The sequence below is a fragment of the Phyllobates terribilis genome, unplaced genomic scaffold (genome assembly GCF_046119375.1).
Source record: "Phyllobates terribilis strain yellow unplaced genomic scaffold, ASM4611937v1 Scaffold_3__8_contigs__length_932513732, whole genome shotgun sequence".
NCBI lineage: Eukaryota > Metazoa > Chordata > Amphibia > Anura > Dendrobatidae > Phyllobates > Phyllobates terribilis.
In genome coordinates, this window is record NW_027362763.1 from 613650740 (window position 1) to 613676545 (window position 25806).

The 25806-nt window shown below is 45.7% G+C and overlaps 1 protein-coding gene across 6 annotated transcripts in view; it reads left to right on the forward strand.

The window, feature by feature from the left end:
* PHF10 (PHD finger protein 10) overlaps positions 1-25806 on the forward strand; it is a 363357-nt gene that overhangs the window by 121954 nt on the left and 215597 nt on the right. For all 6 annotated transcript variants that reach the window (XM_073671486.1, XM_073671484.1, XM_073671487.1 and 3 more), the window contains one exon: positions 7069-7202. In XM_073671486.1, coding sequence (XP_073527587.1) covers positions 7069-7202 — 134 coding nt within the window. The remainder of the gene's footprint in view (positions 1-7068; positions 7203-25806) is intronic.

The window sequence follows — 25806 nt, forward strand, 5'->3', positions numbered from 1 at the left end:
AGTGTACATGCATTTTATGTATCTCTCTGTACCTCTATTTCTTCTTACTATATTGGCAGTTCTAACCCCACCCCCAATTTCTTTGTGCAGCCTGGGCACAAACAATCTTCCCCACCTATAAAATCAATACCCCCCCCCCAATCCCTGGTTTAAACACTCCTCCAACCTTCTAGCCATTTTCTCCCCCAGCACAACTGCACCCTCTTCATTGAGGTGCAGCCCTTCCCTAGCGTAGAAACTGTAGCCAACTGAGAAATCGGCCCATTTCTCCAGGAACCCAAACCCATCCTTCCTACACCAATTCCTGAGCCAATTATTTATCTCCCTAATCTCCCGTTGCCTCTCTGGCGTGGCACATGGTACAGGCAGTATTTCAGAGAATACCTCCTTGGAGGTCCTTGCTTTAAGCTTGCAGCTTAATTCCCTGAAATCATCTTTAAGAACCTTCCACCTACCTATAAGTTTGTCATTTGTGCCAATGTGCACCTGGGTCCTCACCAGCCCCTCCAAGTAGTCTGTCAACCCGATCAGCGATGTGCCGGACTCGAGCACCAGGTAGGCAGCACACTGTTCGACGATCCCTGTCTTTGTGACCGATTGCCCTATCTGTTCCCCTAATAATTGAGTACCCCACTACCAGCACCTGCCTGGCCTGCTCTCCTATTTCCCCCCTTACTGGAGCTGACACTTTTAAGGCTTTCAGAGGACATGCCTTGCTGCCGCAGTGCTACCCCTACTTTGCAAACTTATTGGGGTGTGCCTGATCAGGACTAGCCTCCCTGGCACTCTTCCCTCTACCCCCCCTTCTAACTGTCACCCAGCTAGCTGCCTCACTGTCCTGCAGCTCCCTACTACCACAATCCCCCACATGTACCACAGTGAGCAGCAGACTCCTTTCCATATTGTCTATGGATCTGTGTTGCCATCTGCTCATTTAGATCCAGTACCTGGGCTTCCAAACACACAACGTGCACACATCTCGCACAGCAGTATGCACACATGACTGGCTGTTCAAGGATTGCATACATGTGGCAAGATGTACACTGGATAGCATTGTCAATAATGGAGCTCATTTCCTAATGGGGATTGCACTAGACAGAAATATTAAGTAAAAAGAAATGTAAAGAATTAATAAAATACATATAGCAATTCAGTCCAATTTCCTCCTTTCCAAACTCCCTGAATCCAAAGTCACAGAATCACAAGTCACACACTTACTTCTGTTTACACTTACGCTCCGGTCACACTCGCTAAGGAAGAAGATTTAACCCCTTTCTGATGTATGACCTAATACTACGGCATGGTGACCTGGGCCGATTGGACCAATGACGTACTATTAGGTCATATGGCAATCGCGCCGCACACAAGCGGTGCGGGGCGTTCGCTGCCGGGTGTCAGCTGATAGTGCAGGGTGTCAGCTGTGACTATGTGCAGGGAGCGGACCTGCACCACTCCTGGCACATTAACCCCCTCAATGCTGCGATCTAAGTCGATCGCAGCATTGCGGTGGCAAGGGGAGGTGATCGCAATACTCACCTCCTCTTCTGGCCTCCAGCGCTATCTGCCGCGGCTTCCTGGATGTTGCCATGACGACCCGATGTTGTCGTGACAACATCCGGGTCACCAGACAGCAGGAAGATTCTTTGGGCATGCGCAGTGCATACCCAAAGAATCTTCTCCCTGTGCAGCGCTGACAGCCTGTATAGCACAGGAATGGTGCTGCATTCCTGTGCTATACAGGCGATCAGAATAAAAAAAAGTGAAAGTCCCAGAGTTGGACACAGAATAAAAGTCCAAAAAGTGTTAAAAAATGGGGAAAAAAAATAAAATAAAAAAATAATCCACCAAAAATAAAAATATAACGTACCCATCAATAAATATTATTATGAAAAAATACAAAAAACAATAAAAGTACACATATTTGGTATCGCCGCGTCCGGGACGACCTGACCTATAAAACTGTCCCACTAGTTAGCCCCTTCAGTGAACACGGTAAAAAAAAAAAAAAAACGAAGCTAAAAAACAATGCTGTATCATCATACTGCAAAACGAAAAATGAAATGACACGCAATCAAAAAGACGAATATAAATAAAAATGGTACCACTGAAAACGTCATCTTGTCCCGCAAAAAAACAAACTGCCATACAGCTTCATCAGCCGAAAAATAAAAAAGTTATAGCATAAAATAGCTTTTATTGTGTAAAAGCGCCAAAACATAGAAAAACTATATAAATGTGGTACCGCTGTAAGCTTACTGACCCGAAGTATAAAGCTGCCTTATCAATTTTACCACACGCAGAACGGCATAAAAAAAAATCATAAAAAAAATTCTGGAATTGCTGTGTTTTGTTTATTCTGCCTCCCAAAAATCAGAATAGAAAGCGATCAAAAAATGTCACGTGCCTGGAAATGGCACCAATAAAAACGTCAACTCGTCCCGCAAAAAACAAGCCCTCACATGACTCTTCCACGGACAAAAAAGTAGAAAGAAAGGTTGCACTCTCCCAGTCTTATTAAAATGTTCCTTTATTTGTTTATGCGGAGCATATCAGCGTGCAGCATCGGACTGAGACCCCAAAGGGTGTGCGGGGGAGAGGAAAAAAGACGACGGCCGTTTCGCTGCCTTCCGGTGCTTCAACGGGTCCCGACTTTGGTTGAATTATTTCTTGGATGTGCACCCACCGCTCCAGTCTTGAAGCATTTCCTTGTGATTAAGGCTGCGTTCACACATTGCGTATTTCCCTGCTTTTTTTTACGCTGCGTATTTTCCTGCTTTCACACACTGCGTAAAAAAGCATTCACACACTGCGTAAAAAAGCGCAGCAAAAAACGCAGTGTGAAATGAAGGGTGACGTGTAATGTCACACTTCATTTCAGTGTGACATGTGTACTGTCTATGTCTGTGTGTCCTGTGTGTACTGTCTGTGTGTCCTGTGTGTCTGTGTCGTGTGTGTGTGTGTGTCCCTAGCAGTGTATGTACAGACTATGGATACTCACCTACCCGATGGATGAGAGACGCGTCTGCTCCGTCCCGCGCTTGCAGCATCTGCCGTGAAGCGATCAGCTGATTGTCACGTGATCGGCTTGTAATCAGCTGACCGGAAGCCGGTTACAAGCCTTTTAGCTAACAGCTGATCGGCTCACCGGCAGATGCTGGAAGCGCGGGATTTGAGCGGACCGGACCGGACGCCTCTCCCCTGACATCGGGTAGGTGAGTATCCATCCTGCGCCTCTGTAAAAAAGCGATGGAATTACGCAGTGTGTGAACACCACTGCGTAATTCCATCGCTTATAAAGGGCACAATAGTGAGAGAGCGCAGGACGCAGCTGCTTAAAGAATTGACATGCCAATTCTTTACGCATCTGTGCTTTCCCGCTGCGTAAAATTACACAGTGTCTGAACGGCAAAGTGAATTTCCCATTCACTTTGCTGGCAGACATAAAGCATATCGCGTATTTTCAAAAAGCGCGCGAAAAAAAGCGCGCGAAAATACGCAATGTGTGAACGCAGCCTTATTTTTGAAAAACAGCGTGGTGCCGTGATGTTTCTCTTGCATTGAATTGATTGATCCTCACATGACTCTGTCGGCCAAAATATGGAAAAATTATAGCTCTCAAAATATGGCGATGCAAAAGCTAGATTTTGCAAAAAAATGCGTCTTTTAGTGTGTGACAGCTGTCAATCATAAAAACCCGATATGAATTTAGTATCGCTGCAATCGAACCGACCCAAAGAATAAAGTCATCTAATCACTTACACCGCACGTGGAACGGCGTACAAAATAAACTCTAGGGTTGGGGTTGGGGTTAGGGTTGTGATGGGGTTGGGATTTTTTTTCAAAAGTAAAATAAAGGCGACAATATGGCTACTAGTGTTGAGCGCAAGTGCTGGCTACTTGAGTTTGCATCGGGTGCTCAGGAATGCACTAAACTATCGTGGGTGCTCAAGTGACATGCTCGAGTCTCTGCCCCATATGCTTCGTGGTCAAAAAAAACTTGCGGAGATTGCCTGCCATGCTCGAGCGATACCCGCATGTTTTTTTTTTTGGTGTCTAATAACCATGAAACATGCGAGCGGGGACTCGAGCATGTCCCTCAAGCATGCGCGATACATGGTGCATACCCGTGTACCTGTTGCAAACTCAAGTAGCGAGCACTTGCGCTCAAGACTAATGACAACTTATTCAATATGACCACCTAATGTTATCAAATTCTGTGTCGTACCTCTGGATTCAAAATGTTCACTATACCCCTTGATAAAATCCTTGAGGGGTGTAGTTTCCAAAATGGGGTCACTTGTTGGGGGGGTTTCCACTGTTTAGGCACATCAGGGGCTCTCCAAACGCGACATGACATCCGCTCTCAATTCCAGCCAATTTTGCGTTCAAAAAGTCACACAATACTCCTTCCCTTCTGAACTCTGCCGTTCGCCCAAACACTGTATTTTCCCCACATATGGGGTACTGGCGTACTCAGGAGAAATTGCACAACAGTTTTTGGGGTCCATTTTCTCCTCTTACCCTTGTGAAAATAAAAAAATTGGGGCTAAAACATTATTTTTGTGGAAAAAGTTAGATTTTTTTTATTTTCACAGCTCCATGTTGTAAACTTCTGGAAAGGTCTTGGGGGTTCAAGGTGCTCACCACACATCTAGATAAGTTCCCTGAGGGGTCTAGTTTCCAAAATGATGTCACTTGTGGGGTTTTTCCACTGTTCAGGCACATCAGGGGCACATCCGCTAAGTTTTCAAGTAAATTTTACATTCAAAAAGTCAAATGGCGCTCCTTCCTTTCCGAACCCTGCCATGCGCCCAAACAGTGGTTTCCCCCGACATATGGGGTATCTGCTTACTCAGGAGAAATTGCACAACAAACTACATGGTGCAATTTCTTCTGTTACCCTTATGAAAATGCAAAATTGGGGACTGAAAAACATTTTTGTGGGTAAAATGTGAAAATTTTATTTTTACGACTCAATGCTCTAAACTCCTGTGAAGCACCTGGGTGTTCAAGGTGCTCACCACACATCTAGATAAGTTCCCCGAGGGGTCTAGTTTCCAAAATGGTGTCACTTGTGTGGAGTTTCCACTGTTTAGGCATATCAGGGGCTCCCCCAATGCAACATGGCGTCCGCTAATTATTCAAGCAAATTTTACATTCAAAAAGACAAATGGTCCATCTTCTCTTGCGAACCCTGCTGTGGTTTTTCCCCACGTATGGGGTATCTGTGTGCTCAGGAGAAATTGCACAACAAATTTTGGGGTCCATTTTTTCCTGTTACCCCTGCGAAAATAAAAAAAAATTGGGTCTAAAGTAACATTTTTGTGAAAAAAGTTAAATGTTAATTTTTTTCTTCCACATTCTAAAAATTCCTGTGAAGCACCTGAAGGGTTAATAAAGTTCTTGAATGTGGTTTTGAGCACCTTGTGGTGTGCAGTTTCTAGAATGGTGTCACTTTTGGGTATTTTCTGTCATAAAGACCCCTCAAAGTGACTTCAAATGTGATGTGGTCACTAAAAAATTGGTTTTCTAAATTTTGTTGTAAAAATGAGAAATCGCTGGTCATCTTTTAACCCTTATAGCTCCCTAATAATTAAAAAATTTGGTTCCAAAATTGAAAGTAGACATGTGGGAAATGTTATTTAGTAAGTATTTTGTGTGACATATCGCTCTGATTTCAGGCTATAAAAATTCAAATTTTGAAAATTGCTAAATTTTCAAAATATTCGCCAAATTTTCATTTTTTTCAGAAATAAATGCAAGTGATATCGAAGAAATGTTACCACTATCATGAAGTACAATATGTCACGAAAAAACTGTCTCAGAATCAGGGGGATCCGTTGAAGCGTTCCAGAGTAATTACCTCATAAAGTGACAGTGGTCAGAATTGTAAAAATTGGCCTGTTCATTACCGTGCAAACCACCTTCGGGGGTAAAGGGGTTAAAGAGTTTTTTGCTTTTTTTTCCCTTTAGCAACAATCCAACCTACAGCTCAATGCACTTCCAAAGGACTGGATGCCCCAACTAACTGCCCCTTATAAACCTTTAATTATGAACCCTCACCCTTAATTAACCCCTTTTGAGTATAGCTACACCTCAGGATTTAAGTACAATGTAGTTAACCCTTAAACACACAGGTAGTAAAATAAGAGACTGTAAAACTGTAATGGTTATGTTTTTATAAAAAGGGCATTCTCTATTCTACCATTATATTCCTGAGGTTTATTATCTGTTGTGAATCAATTTTTGTATCTGCTGTGCCTTTATTTTTTGTGTGGCTTATATATGGCGGAACAAATTGGGGACATATTCCACTCTCCTTTGTACTCAGTATTTTTTTGTGCTGTTTGGGCTATTAAGCACCATCAAGAAGTATAACCATAGTATTCCTATTGGTTCCTGTATTTACGAGTAAAGCTCCACCTCCTTTCTCAGTGCTTGAAGGCTGGTAGTTGTACATGCAGATATGTGGCTGTACTTAGGACTGCCTATTTACTTCAAATGTAAGAAACTTGGCACTCGAGATTTCTTAAGTTAGCAACTTATCCAAAGGATCCTACTTGAGCACCTGTCGAAAGTGCCATAGTTAGTTCTTCAATTCAGATGCCTATTTTATTCAAGCATTAAATAATAGTTTACTAATGTTATATAATTTAACATTGTCACAATTTGGTCCCTCACCTATGATTACAACAGAGGTTTTGGACTTCTAAAATTTGATTTTCACCATTTTCTGCCGTTTTGTAATTTTAACAAACCTGATGAATGCAGACTAAAGATGATACCTGTGAAGATGTTGATCTGCAATGCTAGATATATTTTAGACATTGGCAATGCAGATTTTGGCAATACTTGGAAAGTGTTCCATGTCAATTGACAAGTGCACCTCATCAATAGAAGTCCGGGTTAGGTCATCCCTGATTATAGTGCAAGGAATGACAATGTTCATGAATTAACTATGAGCTATCTGAAATCTCTAGTGTTTAACCAGTGTCAGGATTAACATATTTTTAATGTCATTGGTTGAACTGCTACTATCAGACTCCTCTTTCCTTGCCATTTCTGAAGGTCTGACTGCTTTAAGAAGTGATGAAGTAATTGACCTAATGATAAAAGAATATCCTACCAAACATGCCGAGTACTCTGTAATTCTTCAAGAAAAAGAGCGCCAACGCATTACTGATCATTACAAAGAATATTCGGTAAGTCATACTCCACTACAAAAGTACAAGAACTACCCAAGTAAGTCTTTAGTACTTTTTTCCAATCATTTGCTTGGTTCATTTTGAATATTTTACATTTTATTGCCTACAAACAAATATCAATGAAATTGACAGTAAACTGTATATTTTCTGCCATTGGGCAATAGTTTGTACCACCTGTATTTAGGACTCATACTGGCCATTTTGCTATTAACATATGCCTTCTGCAAGTGGAAACACCCTGCAGAAGTCTACATCCTTCTAATTGCAGAAAAACAAATCATCTAGAGATCAGAAAAACAATGTGTACTGTTCTATAATTGTGAATCTGTATGCCCCTTTTGTTTGTAATTTTCTAGACTGATAAGGCAACTGTGACAAACTAATTTTTAAAATGTGCTTCCGGATTGTGTGTATGTATAATACACACAGTCGGACACACACTCACACTCTACTTTTCAAAAGTATGACATGCAATTGTTTTCTGTGTTCTTATAGGATTGTTCGCTTTGTAGATTTAGACTGAAAGCGGCAAAACCACAAAGAAACACATGGAAACAAGCCGTAAAGAAACACATGTGAAACAAGCCAAAACATGGGTCAAACATTAAATTTATTAAGCTTCCTTCTTTTACACTGATAACAGATTTACAAACCCATGGCATTATTTGAAGCAACTTAATCAAGTAGTCACCTAAAATAGCATTCCCATAGGTGCTGGGCACTAATTTTCTGCTTTGCATTCACTCTGTTGTCAAAGTCACTGATTTGGGGGCACACTCAATGCGTGTGATCCTCTTAATTGCCTGCTGCCAAATTAGATATAAGGTGTACGTACACATAGGATTAAGACAAATGACTACCAGTCCTTGAGTCAAAAGTGGAATTCTGTTTATTAAGAATGTTACACAAGCTTATATAGACTACTCCTTGTCATCATGATTATAGTGGGAAGCTACAAGATTCGCGTGTCTAGTTCAAGGTTTAATTGACGTGGTCAGTATTTTTATTATCCTGTTATTGGTTTTGATGCAATAAACTCTATTAGCAAAGGAAAAATAACAAATTAGTGTCCATTTAAGCAGAAGCATATCAATTTCCATTTAATCATATGAGGCAGGGTTTAGACTCTTTACTCAATTTGGGTGTGGAGTAGCGAGTGTCAGCTTTTGCATGTCTTCAATATATAGCTACAAATATATACAACTTCAACATAAATATATTTATATCCTTAACAGTCCACCCTTTGGAGACATGCAAAATCTAACCCTATCTAGTCCTATTTTCGCCGAGTCTATTGGTCTGTCCCAGTGTACTAATTGTGATAATATCACTATAATAATAATTATTATAATAATGATTATTCTTCACCGCATAAACGAGACAACTCATCCCTTGTGGATGACCCCCCTCCAAACGGATGTTGGGTGCAGAAGGCCAGATCCTGTCCCGTACTAAGGTGTTCCAAATTGGCAGCCTGGACAAGTGTCCTCCTCAGTCAGGGGAAGTGGGATCACAGTCTTTTCAGGGGCTCATAGCAGCTTTCATCATTTGGATCTCCAAAATCTGCATGCATTATCATCATGTTGTTGTCCATAGTTCATCATCCTCTTTTTAACCCATGGGACTACACCGATGGATGAAGAGTGACCACTGGCCTCTGGATCTGGCACCTTCTGGCTGTGAGAAGCATGGATCCATGTGAGCTTTCCATCAACCTTGTCTGCTGTGATGGTAGTCAACAGGACCTGGAACGGACTTTTGTATCTGGGCTCAAAGGTTCACCTGTTGAACTTCATGGTGAGGACCCAGTCCCCAGGTTGGATCTGATGGGTCCCTTCTAGGTATTGGGGATCTGGGATGGAGGAGAAAACTCAAGAATATAGATTAGTCAGATGTTTAATTCAACAACAAACTTGGACAGAGTGTCATATTGCTTAGACAACTGTTGTGGGAAATACAATCCTAACCAGGGAGCACTTCCAAACAGGATCTCATAAGGGATGAGTTTTGTTGGGCGTGCTGGTGTGTGTCTGGCACTAAATAATGCAAGGGGGAAGACTTTCATGCCATGGCTTCCATGTCTCCTGTGCTGCCTTGAGTGTATAGGGTTAACTCTATAGCTAAAGCCTCCTATGTCTCTTTTTGTCAGATTGGCTGTGAATGCAGGCCCTTGGTTTCTTTCTATGGTCTCTGGGAGTCCATATCTACAAACTGTCTCAGAGAGTAGCTTCTTTTCTGCTGTTCTAGCTGATTGATTTTCCACGGGGGAAAGCTTCTGGCTACCCTGTGAAGATGTATACCATCACTAAGGCAATCTCAAATTCCCCTGAAAGTGGCATTTGTATATGATCTATCTGTATGCACTGGAAAGTGTATAGGGATTTTGTTGTGCACTTCTGATGGGTCTTCTACGTCTTTCCTTGGTTGCAGAGACATCCTCTCGTGTACTTTGCAGCTGTTGTTGAAAAGCCTGGTGCGGGGTAGTACTGTCTCACAAGATTGTGCATCTTTGTTTTCTCTTTCCACATGACGGCACCCCGGAGAGAGGGGCGCCGCCCTTCAAGGACAGGAAACCTACAGATAAAAAGGGTGGCACCTTTCTCCCGCATCAGTTGGTTTCCTGTCCTTGACTGGGACCTGCAGATAGAAGAAAGAAAGAAACGGAAAAGAAAGGAAGATGGAAGAAAGATGGACTTACCAGGCCCCGCCAGACCGGTTCAGGCAGCGGGGGTTCCCTGTCTGGGCTGGTGCGGTGTCCTGTAGCGCCACCGCTGAGGTCAGTGGGCCTCTAGGGTGGCAGGGAGACGCAGTGCAGGGAAAGACTGGACCGCCGTGGTGTCGGGGCCAGGTCGGTAAGTATGGCGGGGCTTCTGGGGCTCAGGTTAGTGAGTATGCCTGAGCTCCGGGGCCCAGGTCGGATGCTTGCCTGGGCTTCTGGGGGAGCGCGCTGAACGCCTTCCTGGAGCTGGGATTCGGCGTGTCTGGGCGGGCGCGCGCGCTCGCTGGTCGCTCCCCTCTGACGCGGTCTGGGCGCGCGCGTGCACCACAAGTGACGAGTGCCGCGGATCCCTCTGGGAGCGGCGCGTTTGAACGCGCGTGTGGGAAACCAAGGGACGGCTTGCACAGGAAGTGAGGGGCGTCCCCCATGCTGGAGGTGCACAGCGGTGGTCAAGCCAGGGGGAGGGGGTCGCACCTCATGACACAGAGGTGGCCAGGCCAGAGGGGGGGGCGGACCCCTATAAAGGTTAAATTGCCAGGGAAGCGCTTCCTGGCACACTCTGGCACTCTTCAGCTATGAGCGAGCAGGAGCTACAGGAGGTGCAATCCATGCACCCCCACTCACCATCACCTCAGAAACACGGGAAGCGTACAAAAGGACCCTCCAGTGACCCTTTACGCCAACACAGCCAAGGTGACGGTGGAAGCGGGCGGTCTGGCAGGTCTTCACAATACGGCAAGGACTCAAGCGTGGCGTCAACCTCGAAGAAAGACTCAGCTACTGGAACTGGTTCCTCTTCAAATCCGGTATTCCCTCTTACAACGGGACGGTAAGTGATCTTTGTGAAAGCTCACTTGTAACTTGGGGCCCCCCTCTCTTTTCTTCTCTCTCAGGAAAGGAAGAGTACGGGCAAGTCCAAGCACAGGTCCTGCGCGCTTTGCGCAGAGGATCTGCACACCACGTGGCAAAAAAGACTGTGCAACTCGTGCATTGAACAGACAATCTGTGAGGAGACTCCTAAATTCGCTTCAGAGCTCAGATCCCTGATTAAGTCTCAGGTTGAGGATACCTTTAAGTCCCTGCAGAAGGGGGGGGGGGGAACGAGAAAAAAACAGACACCTATCCCCTGTATCAGAATCTAGTAGTTCAGACGGGGAGGGGGTAGTCTCTGATTCATCCTGCTTATCATGTTCGTCATCTTCCGGAGATGGCAGTCGTAGCTGTTTCCCTATAGAGGGTACAGATAGTTTGATTCAAGCAGTTAGGTCCACTATGGGGTTCGTTGATCCTCTCCCTAAAAAATCAGTCTAGGATATGATGTTTAGTGGCCTGGAACAAAAGAAAAGGAGATCTTTCCCTCTTAATAAGGTGTTAGGATGAACACTTTGGTATGTTTACTCGTTGCCTGCTCCTGGCCTAATGGATATGATTAAGTGCATGCAAGAAAGAATAACATCAGACACACACAGTCGGATGTAAGCTCTCCTTGATCAGCTATGGCACAGCTCCATGTCTTTATTCAACCCGAACATAGACTTATATAAACACTGTATGTGGGCTCGGTTAGCCCAGAATGTGAATAACCAGATGTATTGATTGGTTAGTCCATGGGGGCGTGGTCCATGGGGTCATCAGGGGGTGTGGTCCATGGGGTCATCAGGGTGGGTTAGTCTTTCTATAGAATGCAGCTTCCTCCCAGAACAGAGCATGGTGTGATGAAACCGGAAATGGCAGCCATCTTTTGATCTAAACAACCTTATGTATGGTGAAATAATACACTTTTTGGGTCTTTTCTCTCAATCTCCTATGTCTTGAGGTTAATTAAGTACTTGAGTCTATAGCTCTCCTCAACAGTCCCCCCTAAATACTTTATTAACCTTCTGTCCCTACTGTGGCTCCCTCACCTATCAGTGTTAAGTGTCACTATGACATCAGAGGCTTCATGGACACCTGCTCTGACTGCCTAGTTGGCGACTGTAAAAGACTGAAGGGGGCCTAGCTGTTCTAGATCTGCAGAATAACTAACCTCTTGAGCTAGGAAGGTGGGCACTGATGTTTCTACTCCTTTCTCGAAAATCTTCCTTACACAAGGAAGAACACAACAAACGATAATAGCTGCAATAATTAAGACAACAAGGATAACCATGCCTATCTGAGCTAGCCACCTCTGCCATCCATTCATCCACGAAAAGTATTGATCCCAAGGATCTTCTACCCCTGAATTCCTTTTTAATTCTTTTTGTAGAGAATTCAGCTTTTTTATGGCTGCTGGTACCTTCCCAGTGGGACCTGTATTATCTGGAATATAGGTACAACATGCAGATTTCACCATTTTGCAAACACCTCCTTTTTCTGCTAATATCATGTCAAGGGCCATTCTGTTCTGAAACGCCATTATCTTTGTAGGGCCTAGTTGGTCTGCTAAACCTTGAAGAGCTTCTCTAGTGTAATTGACAAATCTCTGTTGATTCTAATAGATGTAATTGATCCAGTCTACATTTTTATTTATGTTCACTAGGGGTAAGATAAATGATTCGAAACCTGCTTTGACTTGATCTCTAGCTTTAAATTCACCCGGTACCCCCCTTGGAACACCTATAGCATCGATATAAATGTGGGGGTCGAAACTGCCTTTTGGTTCCGAAATGGTTTCCATTTTTGTTCTGTGGAGATCTTCTAAAGTTAGGGCTTCCCTACCTTCTGCTGCTATGTAGAAGGGCATTATGGCTTTTGCTAGTGTACATTCTCCTATCCATTCTCCTTCTAAATGAGTTCTGATCTCCATGTCTCCAGATAACCAGAAAACCTCAGAAATAGACTGGGTTTGGTTGATGAGATCTCCTCTGGTTGCATTACTATATCTACTGCAATATCCCTTTGTGAAATTACCCAAAAATGTGTTCCCTTCGTTACTGGTATAACAGGTGTATTTTCCTGTGCCTTGACCCGGGTTAGGTGTTTCTGTGACTATGGGGTACTTTTTTTTCCTGTTTTCACAATTCATTCCATCAAGGGATTTGTTAGTGAACAGACTCAGAAAACATTTTTCCACATCTGGGGTTAAGTCTAGAGGGACAGATCCCAAGTGGGGTCTTGCTCCTGCACAGACAAAGCAATTTGATTTATTATATTGATTGGCTGTATATTTCATCCACTTCAACCATAAGTTGGTCTCAGTGTACCCCGTTTCAACGGCAAGAATATCTTCAAATGTGGGATTTGCAATGGCTATCATTTTGTTAAATTTTTGGATACGGAACATTATGGAGTTTGAGTGTGTATTATCTTTTGTTGACATTTCTTTTATGTCCGCTAATTTGACTGAGCACAACTAGCACACACACCATATACATATGTACCCAGCAGATAAGTGCCCTTATCACCAGGTTGAGGACTAAAGGATTACATTGCCCGATGGTATCACAAGGCTTAAGAAATTTGTACGGGAAAGTGTCATCCTAGTAAGTAGGGATTTACCTTATGGATCTTGTTTATTTAAGGCAGTGTTCGGTCTATACCCCCAATCTTCACCAGTGTTCCACCCGACCGCCCTCCATGAACTACAAGTTTGTCCCCATCCATCTCCCGTAACACATATATATTGTTGCCCTGATCTCAGCTGTGCCGGTTGACTCATTGCGGAGGGTGAGGAAATCCATTGAGTATTACACTGTACTACATCACAATAATCAAATTTGAAAGAAGCAACGTGTGCTGTGGTGTTATACCAGAACGTGATCATCCCCCTTGCTTGGGTGATTGCGACCTGTTGTGCTCCTACAAATGAGTATAGAACGGCACAACACACAAAGTAAGATATGCAACATTATGCAGAAGGTTCTGATGGAGGCATAAACTTCTTGCAGTGGGAGGCGTGTATCCACGTCGGTCTTCCTTCAAGTTTGACTGAAGTAGGAGTGGTCAGGAGCACTTGGTAGGGACCCTCAAATCTCAACTCCAGGGATGTCTTTCTGATGAACTTCTTTACCAGCACATAGTCACCAGATTGGAAAGTGTGAGTACCTTCACTGAAATCTGGATCTGGAATGGATGATAAAACTCGTGCATGTGTTACTGACAATTCTTTAGTAAGGGCAATGACATCATTTACAAGAGTATCACTGCCTAAGGCTAGCTGTTGTGGAAAATATTGACCCAACCTTGGAGGCCCCCCAAAAAGCATCTCATATAGTGTAAGTTTAGTGGGACCCCTCGGAGTGTTTCTAACTGAATATAAGGCAATGGACAAAATGTCTGTCCAAGGAAGTCTGACCTCCCGACTGGCTTTCAGTATTTTGTTTTTCAAGGTGCCATTTAGCCTTTCTACTTTACCACTGCTCTGGGGGTGATATGGAGTATGTAAACCTAAATCGGCCCCTACTAATGTCCATAGTTCCTTAGTCAGTGCTGCAATGAATACGGGTCCTTGGTCACTCTCAATCACCTCTGGGATTCCATATCTGCACACTACCTCAGTCAACAGTCTCTTAACAGTCACTCTGGCAGTCATGTTGGTTACTGGATAGGCTTCAGGCCATCCCGAGAACATGTCAGTCACTACCAGTACATACTCGTACTTCCCTACTTTTGGCATTTGAATATGATCGATTTGAATTCTTTGAAATGGATAGAGTGGTTTAGCCAAATGTTTGAGTAACTTTCTGAGGCGGTGCTGGATTGCATGTTGCACACACAAAACAGGACTTGCAATATTTTTGGGTGACAGTAGAAATTCCAGGTGCCATATAGGTCTTCCAAATCAAGTCATTCATCTGATTCTTGCCTCTATGGGTGATACCGTGTGCCCATTCTGTCACCGAGGGGTACAGATTACGAGGTAGACAGATCTTTTTGTTCTTCCTCCAGACTCCATCTTCATCCTTTTTAGCTCCTGCTTCTTGCCATGACTTCTTTTAATCATCCGGTGTCTTATCTTGATGTAAATGGATACATTTCATAAGAGGGCTTTGAGGTCCTCCTTCAATGTCTTGAGACACATACACCACTGCTTTCTCTTTCCTAAAAGAATCCACAGCATAAGTTTTTGCTGTTTTGTCAGCAAAGAAGTTCCCACTTGCTTCTAGAGAATCCAATCTCCCGTGAGCTTTGATCTTGATCTCCGCAACCTCCGAAGGTAGATCTAGAGCGCCGACAAGTTCTTGTATGGCAGCAGCATGCTTTACAGGAGTTCCACTGGATGTGAGGTATCCTCTGGCTGCCCAGATAACGCCGAAGTCATGAGCCACTCCGAAAGCATATCTTGAATCCGTGTAGATGTTGACCACCTTCTCAGCCTCTTCCTGACAGGCCAGTGTCAAAGCCTTAAGTTCCGCTTCTTGTGCAGACATGTGTGGTGGTAGAGATCCGGCTGAGATGACCTGGTCATGTGTAACCACTTAATATCCCGTATGGAATCTTCCTGTTTCATCTGCAAATCTGGAACCATCGGTGAAGAAAGTCAGGTCAGCATGCGGGAGTGGGTTTTCAGACACATTTCTCTTGGAGGCAGCTTCTTCCTGCATCTGTTCGAGACAATCATTATCCTCTGAGTGTGTAAGGGCATCTTCATTTAGAGCATCAGTATCATCATTCACATCCCCCATGGAAAGAGTAAGTAGCGTGGATGGGTTGAGGATGGTGCAGCGGACAAGAGTGACATCCGGAATCAAGAGGGAACATTGGCGTCTCATATGACGCTGCAGCAACAGATGTTTAGGTTGAATTTGGTCAAGAATAGCTTTTATGTCGTGTGGAGCCATTAAGAGAACCGGATGTCCTAAAATGATATCAGAAGTTTTGTCCAGAAGCACATGTGCAGCATGAACGGCTCTGAGGCAAGTCGGGGAAGCTTGAGACACCGAGTCCAGGTGGGCAGAGTAATAGCCGATGGGTCTTGTTCTTCCCCCATGTTTCTGTGCTAGGACTCCGGAAGCATGTCCTGCTACTTCACTGACAAATGAGTAAAAAGGTAGTTGATAATTTGGGATTCCAAGAGCTGGTGCAGACTGTATGGCATGCTTAAGAGCGTAGAAGGCTTCCACGGATTTGGGACGTAGTGGAAAAGCTGACTTCTTGAGGTCATCATACAACGGTTGCATCAGCTTTGAGGCATCTGGAATCCATTGGTGACAATATGTGATAAGTCCTAAGAAAGCTTGTAATTGCTTAGGTCCTTTTGGTAGAGGAACGGTCTCAATAGCAATTTTCCTTTCACCCGTTAGATGTTTCAGGTTTGGAGAGAGACAGTGGCCTAAAAACACAACTTTGGGCTGACACCACTGTATTTTGTTGACGGACACCTTGCAGTTTTGTTGGGCAAGATGGAAAAGACTGAGGCTCGACTCTTCAGCTGTCGCCTGATCCGGACAACATAGTAGGAGGTCATCCACATACTGAAGGACAACTTGATGGTTAGTCTCTCTCCACAGCTGTAAACAAGAGGCAAGGGCCTGAGAGAAATGACTTGGTGAGTTCTGTGCTCCTTGTGGTAAGACCGTCCAGGTGTATTGTGATACTTTGTAAGTGAAGGCAAACAGATACCAATCTTCTGGATGTAGTGGTACGCTGAAGAAAGCATTGGCCAAATCGATGACAGTGAAACGTTTTGCATCTGATGGTATTTCTGACAATGTATGTGGATTGGGCACAAAGGGACTTTCTAGTACAGCTGCAACGTTAACCGCTCGGAGATCTTGAACCATGCGGTACTTCGGGGCTTCTCCCTTTAATGTCCCTTTCTTTACTGTAAACAAGGGCGTGTTACAGCGAGAGTTACATTTGACTAGTGCCCCATTTTCCAGGAGAGCCTTGATTTGAGTGCCTAAAGACTCTTCCTGGGTAGATTTGAGTGGGTATTGGGGCACCCTAGGGAGTTGAGCTCCAGGTTTAAGAATGACCCGTACTGGAGGTACAGCAAGACGTCCAATATCTTCAGGGCCAGTAGACCATAGAGTAGATGGGACCTGTGACATCACTTCTGGTGGAACACTTGAGGTGGTGTTAGCAGCTTCGTCCATCATCATGAGCAGAGGTGCGGCTTGAAGTTGACACTCTTCACTCGGATCGAGCTGGTCAATGATGGTGATGGTGAGACCATCTGATGAATAGGCGATGGTCGCTCTTAACTTTTGAAGAAGTTCTGCTCCCAGAAGGTTAGTAGGACAAGTGGGTGACACCACAATACGCATAAACACATCTTCGTATGATCCAACCTGTATTTTGCGGGTGAGCTTGTTAGAAGTAGGCTTGCCATCTACTCCCACGCATGTCACGGCTTCAGAGGATATCAGGTCGGGAAAAGGCAGGAATCTGATAACACTTCTGGCTGCACCGGTGTCCACAAGGAACGGTAAGGGTTTGCCTTGAACGTTGATAGTTACTTTGGCTATTGGACCAGATATAGAAGCCAAAGTAGTGGACACGGGCTTGACCTTGTCCTACTGGATATTTAGATCCATCAGAGCAGCGGTGTGATTGGTATCTGGATGTATCCGAGCTTGTGGTGGTCGTTCGTAGTATTGGTCATTGCGTCGAGGATAGTTGAATCTGCTATTATCCTCATTGCGGTTTCTGAATCTGCGTCCTTGAAGAGGGGCCCTACAATCCCGGTTTTGGTGACCCGGATTACCACAATTGAAACAGACATCTTTGGTACGAGATAATGGAGGTTTCTGGGTTTGGTGTTGCACATCAGTCCATAGAATATGGGTCTTTGTGTTTGAGGTTGTCATAGATTTCTCAGGGAGTGTTTTTTCGAATCCCTTAGCTATCGTTAAGACATCCTTAGGATCCAATGTAGCATATTCAGGTCTAATTGCTTGAAATTGCTTCCTCAGAGCTTCCCGAAGGCCCTCAACAAAAGAGGAAACTAGCAGTGTCCGTTGAACTCTTATTTGGTTACTGAAGCCAAGGTCATTAAACATTTGCGTTAGACGAGCATGATATCTCTCCACCGATTCCCCTGGTTCTTGCGTGACGTCCTTGAAAGATGTTGACTGATCAGCCAATTTATCCGAGGCCCATGTCTTAAGTTGTTGGCAGAACTGAACGCCAGAGTCCCATGTAGTGTCACTGACCAAATGAGGCATCATTAAATGCAGTGTCCATAACAGGCCAATATGCATCGCCTGCTTTAAGATTTTACAGGGAAATGAGATCTCGCCATGTGGCTGAGTAATTCTTTTGGATTTGAAGCATGCTTCTATAGAAAGGCATCGGCTGTTTTTCTGGATCTGGGAGTTGGTTCAGCAGAGTAGCAGCTTGCTGGGGTGTAAACTTGACATAAAGGGTGGGCTCCTCGGACGTGGGCATTGGCACGGTTGGTGGTGGCACCTGAGGCGGGAGTAGAGATGGCACCGGAAGTACAGGTGTAATTACTTGTGTATGAGGAGCAGGAGGAGGTAACAGTCCTGGAATGAGGGGCTCTATTTGGGCAGCTCCTATATCATGGGGTGGAGTCCAGGTGATGCAGGCAGTCTTAAAAGCTTTAACAGTCCTGTCCTCATTACTAATTAACCTGATTTCAGAGAGGCAGTAAATGCTTGGGGGGGCTACACTTGTTAATTATAATTCCAACAATCTCCCTTGCACACGCATGAACAGGGAACCCGAAGATGCCAACACCAATGGCAGGAATTGTCAAGGTCTCAATCTGTTCACTAATATTTGCATACTCTTAAGATACGAGTTATTGCTGCTCATAGTTGTCGAGCACTGACATCTGGATGAATAGGGTCAAAAGTAGGGATTACAGCGTGTATGATCATTCTGCAAGAAAGATAGCAGTGACTAAATCTGGCAATGTCCCCAACAGCTATCTGACCACGCGACTCAACAATGATTCGACTGTCAGTTTGAATAGTCGCCCCTCCTGCTTCCACTATAGCTCTAGCCGCACCTCCGTTGTACTCTAACCGAGGGTTGGCAGCATTAACAATGGCGTCCGTTTCCATTGTCGTTATGTCACCCTTACCCACCACTAACAAGGGTCCCTCAGGAAGTTCCTTTTCAAAAATGGGTTGCCAACATTCCCTCCCCTTCGTGCTTCCTGTGATGGTAGTGTCCCCTCCCCAGATTAAGCCCCTCCTTGGTTCAGTGGCCACCGTTCCATACAGGTGTGAGCTCGGCTGCGAGAGGGGCTGTGAGGTACTGGGAATAGAGTTAGGTAGACTGCCTGAGAGTGCGGTTGTAGCGGAAATGTTGGGAGGAGAAGTCGCTGCTTGAAGTAACTCGTGTGGACGTGAGGCTGAGTTGCCAGTGGAAGTGACAGTGGAAAGGGTCGGTGCTGGGGATGATCCAGGTGGGAGAATAGCTGGGCTCACGATGGGAGTGTTAGGTGAAAGGGGTCGGTGGCCCACTGGACACTGTTGTGACAGGGAACATGAGTAAAGCCTGTTCACTTCCCGAAGGAGTATAGTACTGGCTATTAGTGGTCATTACTGGGTAAAAAGGATCTGGTTTTCTGGTGTGTAGCATTTGCCTAGTATGTTCACCACCGAAAGTAGTGTGTATATTCCTCGATTGTGCCTCACTCGACTTAGATCTGGCTATGTCAGTTACATGATGATATGGCTCAGTTTGTATGATCTGAGGCAACGTTCCAAGATGGCCGCCACCGGAGGCAGCACATTTGCCATCCACAAAATGGCCACCGCCAGAAGGAGCACATTTGCCATCCACAAAATGGCCACCGCCAGAAGGAGCACATTTGCCATCCACAAAATGGCTGCCGCCAGAAGGAGCACATTTGCCATCCACAAAATGGCTGCCGCCAGAAGGAGCACATTTGCCATCCACAAAATGGCTGCCGCCAGAAGGAGCACATTTGCCATCCACAAAATGGCTGCCGCCAGAAGGAGCACATTTGCCATCCACAAAATGGCTGCCGCCAGAAGGAGCACATTTGCCATCCACAAAATGGCTGCCGCCAGAAGGAGCACATTTGCCATCCACAAAATGGCTGCCGCCAGAAGGAGCACATTTGCCATCCACAAAATGGCTGCCGCCAGAAGGAGCACATTTGCCATCCACAAAATGGCTGCCGCCAGAAGGAGCACATTTGCCATCCACAAAATGGCTGCCGCCAGAAGGAGCACATTTGCCATCCACAAAATGGCTGCCGCCAGAAGGAGCACATTTGCCATCCACAAAATGGCTGCCGCCAGAAGGAGCACATTTGCCATCCACAAAATGGCTGCCGCCAGAAACAGCACATGTGCCATCCACAAAATGGCCACCACCAGAAACAGCACATGGCAATGTGCCACCATCATCACCATTATACGGCGGTGGCCGCTCACAGGATACATTTTTGTAATACACACAACTCAAAACTCTGTCCTTTTTCCTTTCCTCTTCTACCCAATTTTCTCTATTAAAACTTTGAGAGACTCTTTCCCATGCCCTAGCAGTAGACAACAATCCATTATCTTCTAAAGTACCTTTTCTTTGTTTTAAGACAGTCTTCCACTCCAGGGGCTGTAACCTCCCCCCTTCTGGCATACCACACAATTTCATAAGCTATTTACATTGTTTAACGTGACTTTTCCCTTCATGAGTCGCGACTAATGCACACGGGTCTAACTTGCCATCTGAATTTGGCTTGGTGCCAATACGACAAAACTTCATTAATTTCTCCTTCTTTCTCTGTATAGACCAAGATAAACACAAAACAAACAATAAGATGGGGGAGGATGACTCAAACCTGAGATTCTAAAGGAAAACTGAGTCTGCAGCACACACTTTCTATCTGTCTCCCTCCTGCCACGTGGTCCCTGTCTGATTTCCGTATATGTGTGTGTGTATATCTCTATCTCCCTCATCTCTGTCTCCCTCATCTCTGTCTCCCTCATCTCTGTCTCCCTCATCTCTGTCTCCCTCATCTCTGTCTCCCTCATCTCTGTCTCCCTCATCTCTGTCTCCCTCATCTCTGTCTCCCTCATCTCTGTCTCCCTCATCTCTCTCTGTCTCCCTCATCTCTCTCTGTCTCCCTCATCTCTCTCTGTCTCCCTCATCTCTCTCTGTCTCCCTCATCTCTCTCTGTCTCCCTCATCTCTCTCTGTCTCCCTCATCTCTCTCTGTCTCCCTCATCTCTCTCTGTCTCCCTCATCTCTCTCTGTCTCCCTCATCTCTCTCTGTCTCCCTCATCTCTCTCTGTCTCCCTCATCTCTCTCTGTCTCCCTCATCTCTCTCTGTCTCCCTCATCTCTCTCTGTCTCCCTCATCTCTCTCTGTCTCCCTCATCTCTCTCTGTCTCCCTCATCTCTCCCAATCACTCCAGGCTAAGTACCCCTACTTTCTCCACCAGAACGGAAATCATATCACAGGCGACAAACGTGAACTGTACCACAGACCATATCCTTTTATTTCTCCAGATACCGCTCAAAAACCCACTTGCTCCCTTTAAATACCAGTCAATCTCCCCTCAACACGACACATAACAGGCAGCAGGCAACTGAGCATGTGACGGTTCTTCCGCAATTAAAGTGGCCAGCAGCAGAGAGACCCTTCTGCCGTCTTACAGATACCTATAAAACCGGACACAATCAGGCAATCTGCACAGGATACCCCGAGGAACACAGGAAAAGACTAAGATTATAAAAATCAGCAGACTTACCGTGTTTGGTTATGGAGGTGATCAGTCTCCTGGCTCGGAGTATTCAGTGCATCCTTCCGTTCCACTCGCCGGTCCTAAGGGTGTAGGGCTCTCCCTCTGCTGGCCCCACGTTGGGCAGCCAAAAATGTTAGGGTGAACACTTTGGTATGTTCACTCATTGCCTGCTTCTGGCCTAATGGATATGATCAAGTGCATGCAAGAAAGAATAACATCAGACACACACACAGTTGGATGTAAGCTCTCCTTGATCAGCTATGGCACAGCTCCAAGTCTTTATTCAACCCGAACATAGACTTATATAAACACTGTATGTGGGCACGGTTAGCCCAGAATGTGAATAACCAGATGTATTGATTGGTTAGTCCATGTGGGCGTGGTCTTTGGGGTCATCAGGGGGCGTGGTCTTTGGGGTCATCAGGGGGCGTGGTCTTTGGGGTCATCAGGGGGCGTGGTCTTTGGGGTCATCAGGGGGCGTGGTCTTTGGGGTCATCAGGGGGCGTGGTCTTTGGGGTCATCAGGGGGCGTGGTCTTTGGGGTCATCAGGGGGCGTGGTCTTTGGGGTCATCAGGGGGCGTGGTCTTTGGGGTCATCAGGGGGCGTGGTCTTTTGGGGTCATCAAGGTAGGTTAGTCTTTCTATAAAATGCAGCTTCCTCCCAGAACAGAGCATGGTGTGATGAAACCGGAAATGGCAGCCATCTTTTGATCTAAACAACCTTATGTATGGTGAAATACACTTTTTGGGTCTTTTCTCTCAATCTCCTATGTCTTGAGGTTAATTAAGTATTTGAGCCTATAGCTCTCCTCTCCAAAGGTACACTCCCTGATTAAGAGGGAATGGAAAAATCGGGAAGGAAAGGGTTGTTGTCGCCTAAAAGAAAATACCCCTTTGAAGACCCAGTATGCTCCTTCTGGGGGAAGGTGCCTAAGTTAGACGTAGCAATAGCCAAAGCCTCTAAAAAAATTTTTTCCCTGCCATTCGAAGACATGGGGGTTCTGAAAGACCCAATGGACAAAAAAGGAGACTCCTTCCTAAAAGGAGCTTGGGAGGCAGCAGGAGGGAGGTTAAAACCCGCAGTGGCAGCCACATGCACAGCCAGATCTCTAATGATCTGGCTAGATCAGCTAGAAGCGCAACTGAAAAACAAATCGTCAAGGGATAACATAATGGGCTCCATCCCAGTAATGAAGGGCGCAGCAGCTTTTCTGGCTGACGCTTCAGCCGATTCCGTCAGGCTGGCAGCCAGGGCTGGGAGTTTTTCTGCCACAGCTAGGCGGGCCGTCTGGCTCAAATGCTGGCCGGGCTACCTCCAAACAAAATCTAGGCTGTGCTCCATTCCTTGTGAAGGGGAGTTCCTATTTGGATCTACCCTGGACGATATCCTTGACAAAGTCGGGGATAACAAGAAACTCTTCCCGGTCCTCTCCGGTACTTCATTCAGGAAGTCCTTTCGGAGCAGGAAATTTATGCGTAGGAAACCCCCCAAAGACCAGGACAGGTGGAAGGATAGGAGACCAAAAAGGCCAAAGGGTTTATGTTTAACAGGCCCCCCCCCCAGTGATAACAGGAAACCCGCCCAATGAGAGGCAGCCTCGGGGGGGGGGGGGGGAACGGTTGAAAATATCAAACCTTTTTTGGATATTAGACCTGATAAAATCAGGACTAAGATTCCAGTTCCACTCCATTCCCCATCCAAATTTCATCATAACCCCTGTGAGGTCTTCAGGGGTATAACAACTAGCTCTAGAACAGGAGGTTCTAGGCCTAATAGGGAAAGCAGTCCTTCAGGAAGTCCCCGCTCAGGAGGAAGGCGAAGGATTCTACTCCACTCTGTTTCTCAGGAAAAAAACAGACGGGACGTTCAGGACTATCGTGAACCTAAAAAAATTGAACAAATTTCTAAAGGTACAATAGTTCAAGATGGAATCAATAAAAACGTCAGTGAAATTGTTGTTCCCAGACTGTTTTATGGCTGTCCTGGATCTGAAGGACGCCTATTATCAAGTCCCCAAACACAGAGACTACCGGAAATTCCTGAGAGTAGCGATTCCGCTGAAAGGCATAATCAAACACTACCAATATACGGCTCTTCCCTTCGGGTTAGCGATAGCCCCAAGGGTCTTCACAAAAATAGTGGCAGAGGTAATGGCCCATCTGAGGGAGCAAAACATCCTAATAATCCCGTACCTGGACGATCTGCTAATGGGCAACTCGTTCAAGTGCAAGAGTATTTAGGTATCCTATTAGATTTGAGGAATCAGGAATGCCGTCTCCCGGCAGGGAAAATCCAGAGTATCATGGCCCGAGTATCCCAAGTAAAGAACCATCCCTATATGACACTGCGGGGAGCAATGTCCCTTCTAGGTTCCATGACTGCCTGCATCCCGGGGGTCCGCTGGGCTCAGTTGCATACCAGGGACTTGCAATGGATAATCTTGGGGGCGGAAAGGTCACTAAAAGGGCACTTAGAAGGTCGGCTAACTTAATCATCAAAAACCTTGCTTTCCCTAACATGGTGGACAGAGGGGGACAATTTAGCCAGAGGCGTTCCATGGACAATATCAGTGTCACAGGTCCTAACGACAGATGCAAGCCCCAGGGGGTGGGGGGCTCATCTAAACGACCAGATAGCTCAGGGAGTCTGGTCAGAGGATTCGGAAGGGGTATCTTCCAACATGAAGGAACTTCTGGCAGTAAAATTTGCCCTCTTAAAATTCTTAAACACTCTACGGGGACACCATGTAAGAGTTTTTTCGGACAACAAGGTAGTGGTGGCATACTTAAATCTCCAGGGAGGGGACTCGGTCCCATTCTCTTCTACAAGTGTCAAAATCCATCCTCCAGGTAGCAGAGAACAATCTAGAGTCCCTAACTGCACTCCACATAAAAAGGGCAGAAAATATCACGGCAGACTTCCTGAGCAGGACCTAGCTGAGACAGGGCGAGTGGGAGCTGAATCAGCTGGTGTTCAACCAAATCACGAAGACTTGGGGGAACGCCTCCATAGACCTATTCGCCAACTGGCAAAACAAAAAAGTGGACATATTCTGTTCAATCAACCCCAAGGGGAACCCAGCGGCATTAGATGCCTTCTCAATTCCATGGAACCACCAGCTAGCTTATGCCTTTCCTCCGATCGCTCTTATTCATGCAGTTCTGAGGAAAGTCAGGGAAGACAAGGCAAACATAATTCTGATTGCCCCCTTCTGGCCAAAGAGGCCTTGGTTTTCCTGGCTGAGGATAATGTCCACCTCCGACCCCTGGGTCCTTCCGGAAATTCCGGATCTCCTCTCTCAGGGACCGGTCCTTCACTTTCAGGTAGCAAACCTGCACTTGACAGCCTGGATTTTGAGAGGGCGCTCTTTAGAGAGAGAGGGTTTTCCCCCAATTTAATCTCCACCCTACTGCAGAGTAGGAAACCCGTAACCACCAGACTCTACGGTAAAACCTGGAAAAAATTCCTCTCATTCACGGGTTCTAAAGTATTAGGGGAGGCCCCCATTACTGCCATCTTAGAGTTCCTTCAGAAGGGGTTGGAGTGGGTGGGGGTTGGCCACAAAGGTTCAGGTTGCGGCACTGGGAACCCTATATAACTGCGACCTGGCCAGGGATAGGTGGATCTCCAGATTCATCAAGGCATCTCACAACGTCCAGGCCCATCCGCTCCTGGAATACTCCTCCTTGGGACTTAAATTTAGTTCTTTCAGCCCTGACCAAGCATCCCTTTGAACCTCTAGTGAATGCATCTCTTAAAATTCTATCAAGACGTCTCTTCTAGTAGCCCTCACATCGGCACGTAGGGTTAGCGACATACAAGCCTTATCAGCAGGGCCCCCCTTTTACTCAAATTCTTGAGGACAGGGTGACACTTAGGACTGACCCAGCATACTTTCCTAAGGTGGGATCACTCTTCCACAGGTGGCAGGAGGTCACCCTCCCTTCCTTTTGCTCAAACCCAAAAAACAAGGGGGAAGAAGTCCTACACACCTTAGATGTCAGAAGGTGCATTATCCAGTACTTAGAGGCCACACGGGAGTGTAGGAAGGACAGTTCTCTCTTTGTATGCTTCCAGGGCCCTCGGAAGGGACGGAAAGCTTCCAAGAGCACTCTGGCAAGGTAGATAAGGTATACTCCTCAAGCGGGGAAACCGCCCCAGAGGATTTAAAAGCTCACTCGACTAGGGCAGTGGCAGCCTCCTGGGCGGAGAAAGCTGGGGCTTCAATCGGGCAGGTATGTAGAGCTGCAACCTGGTCTTCCCCTTCTACATTCT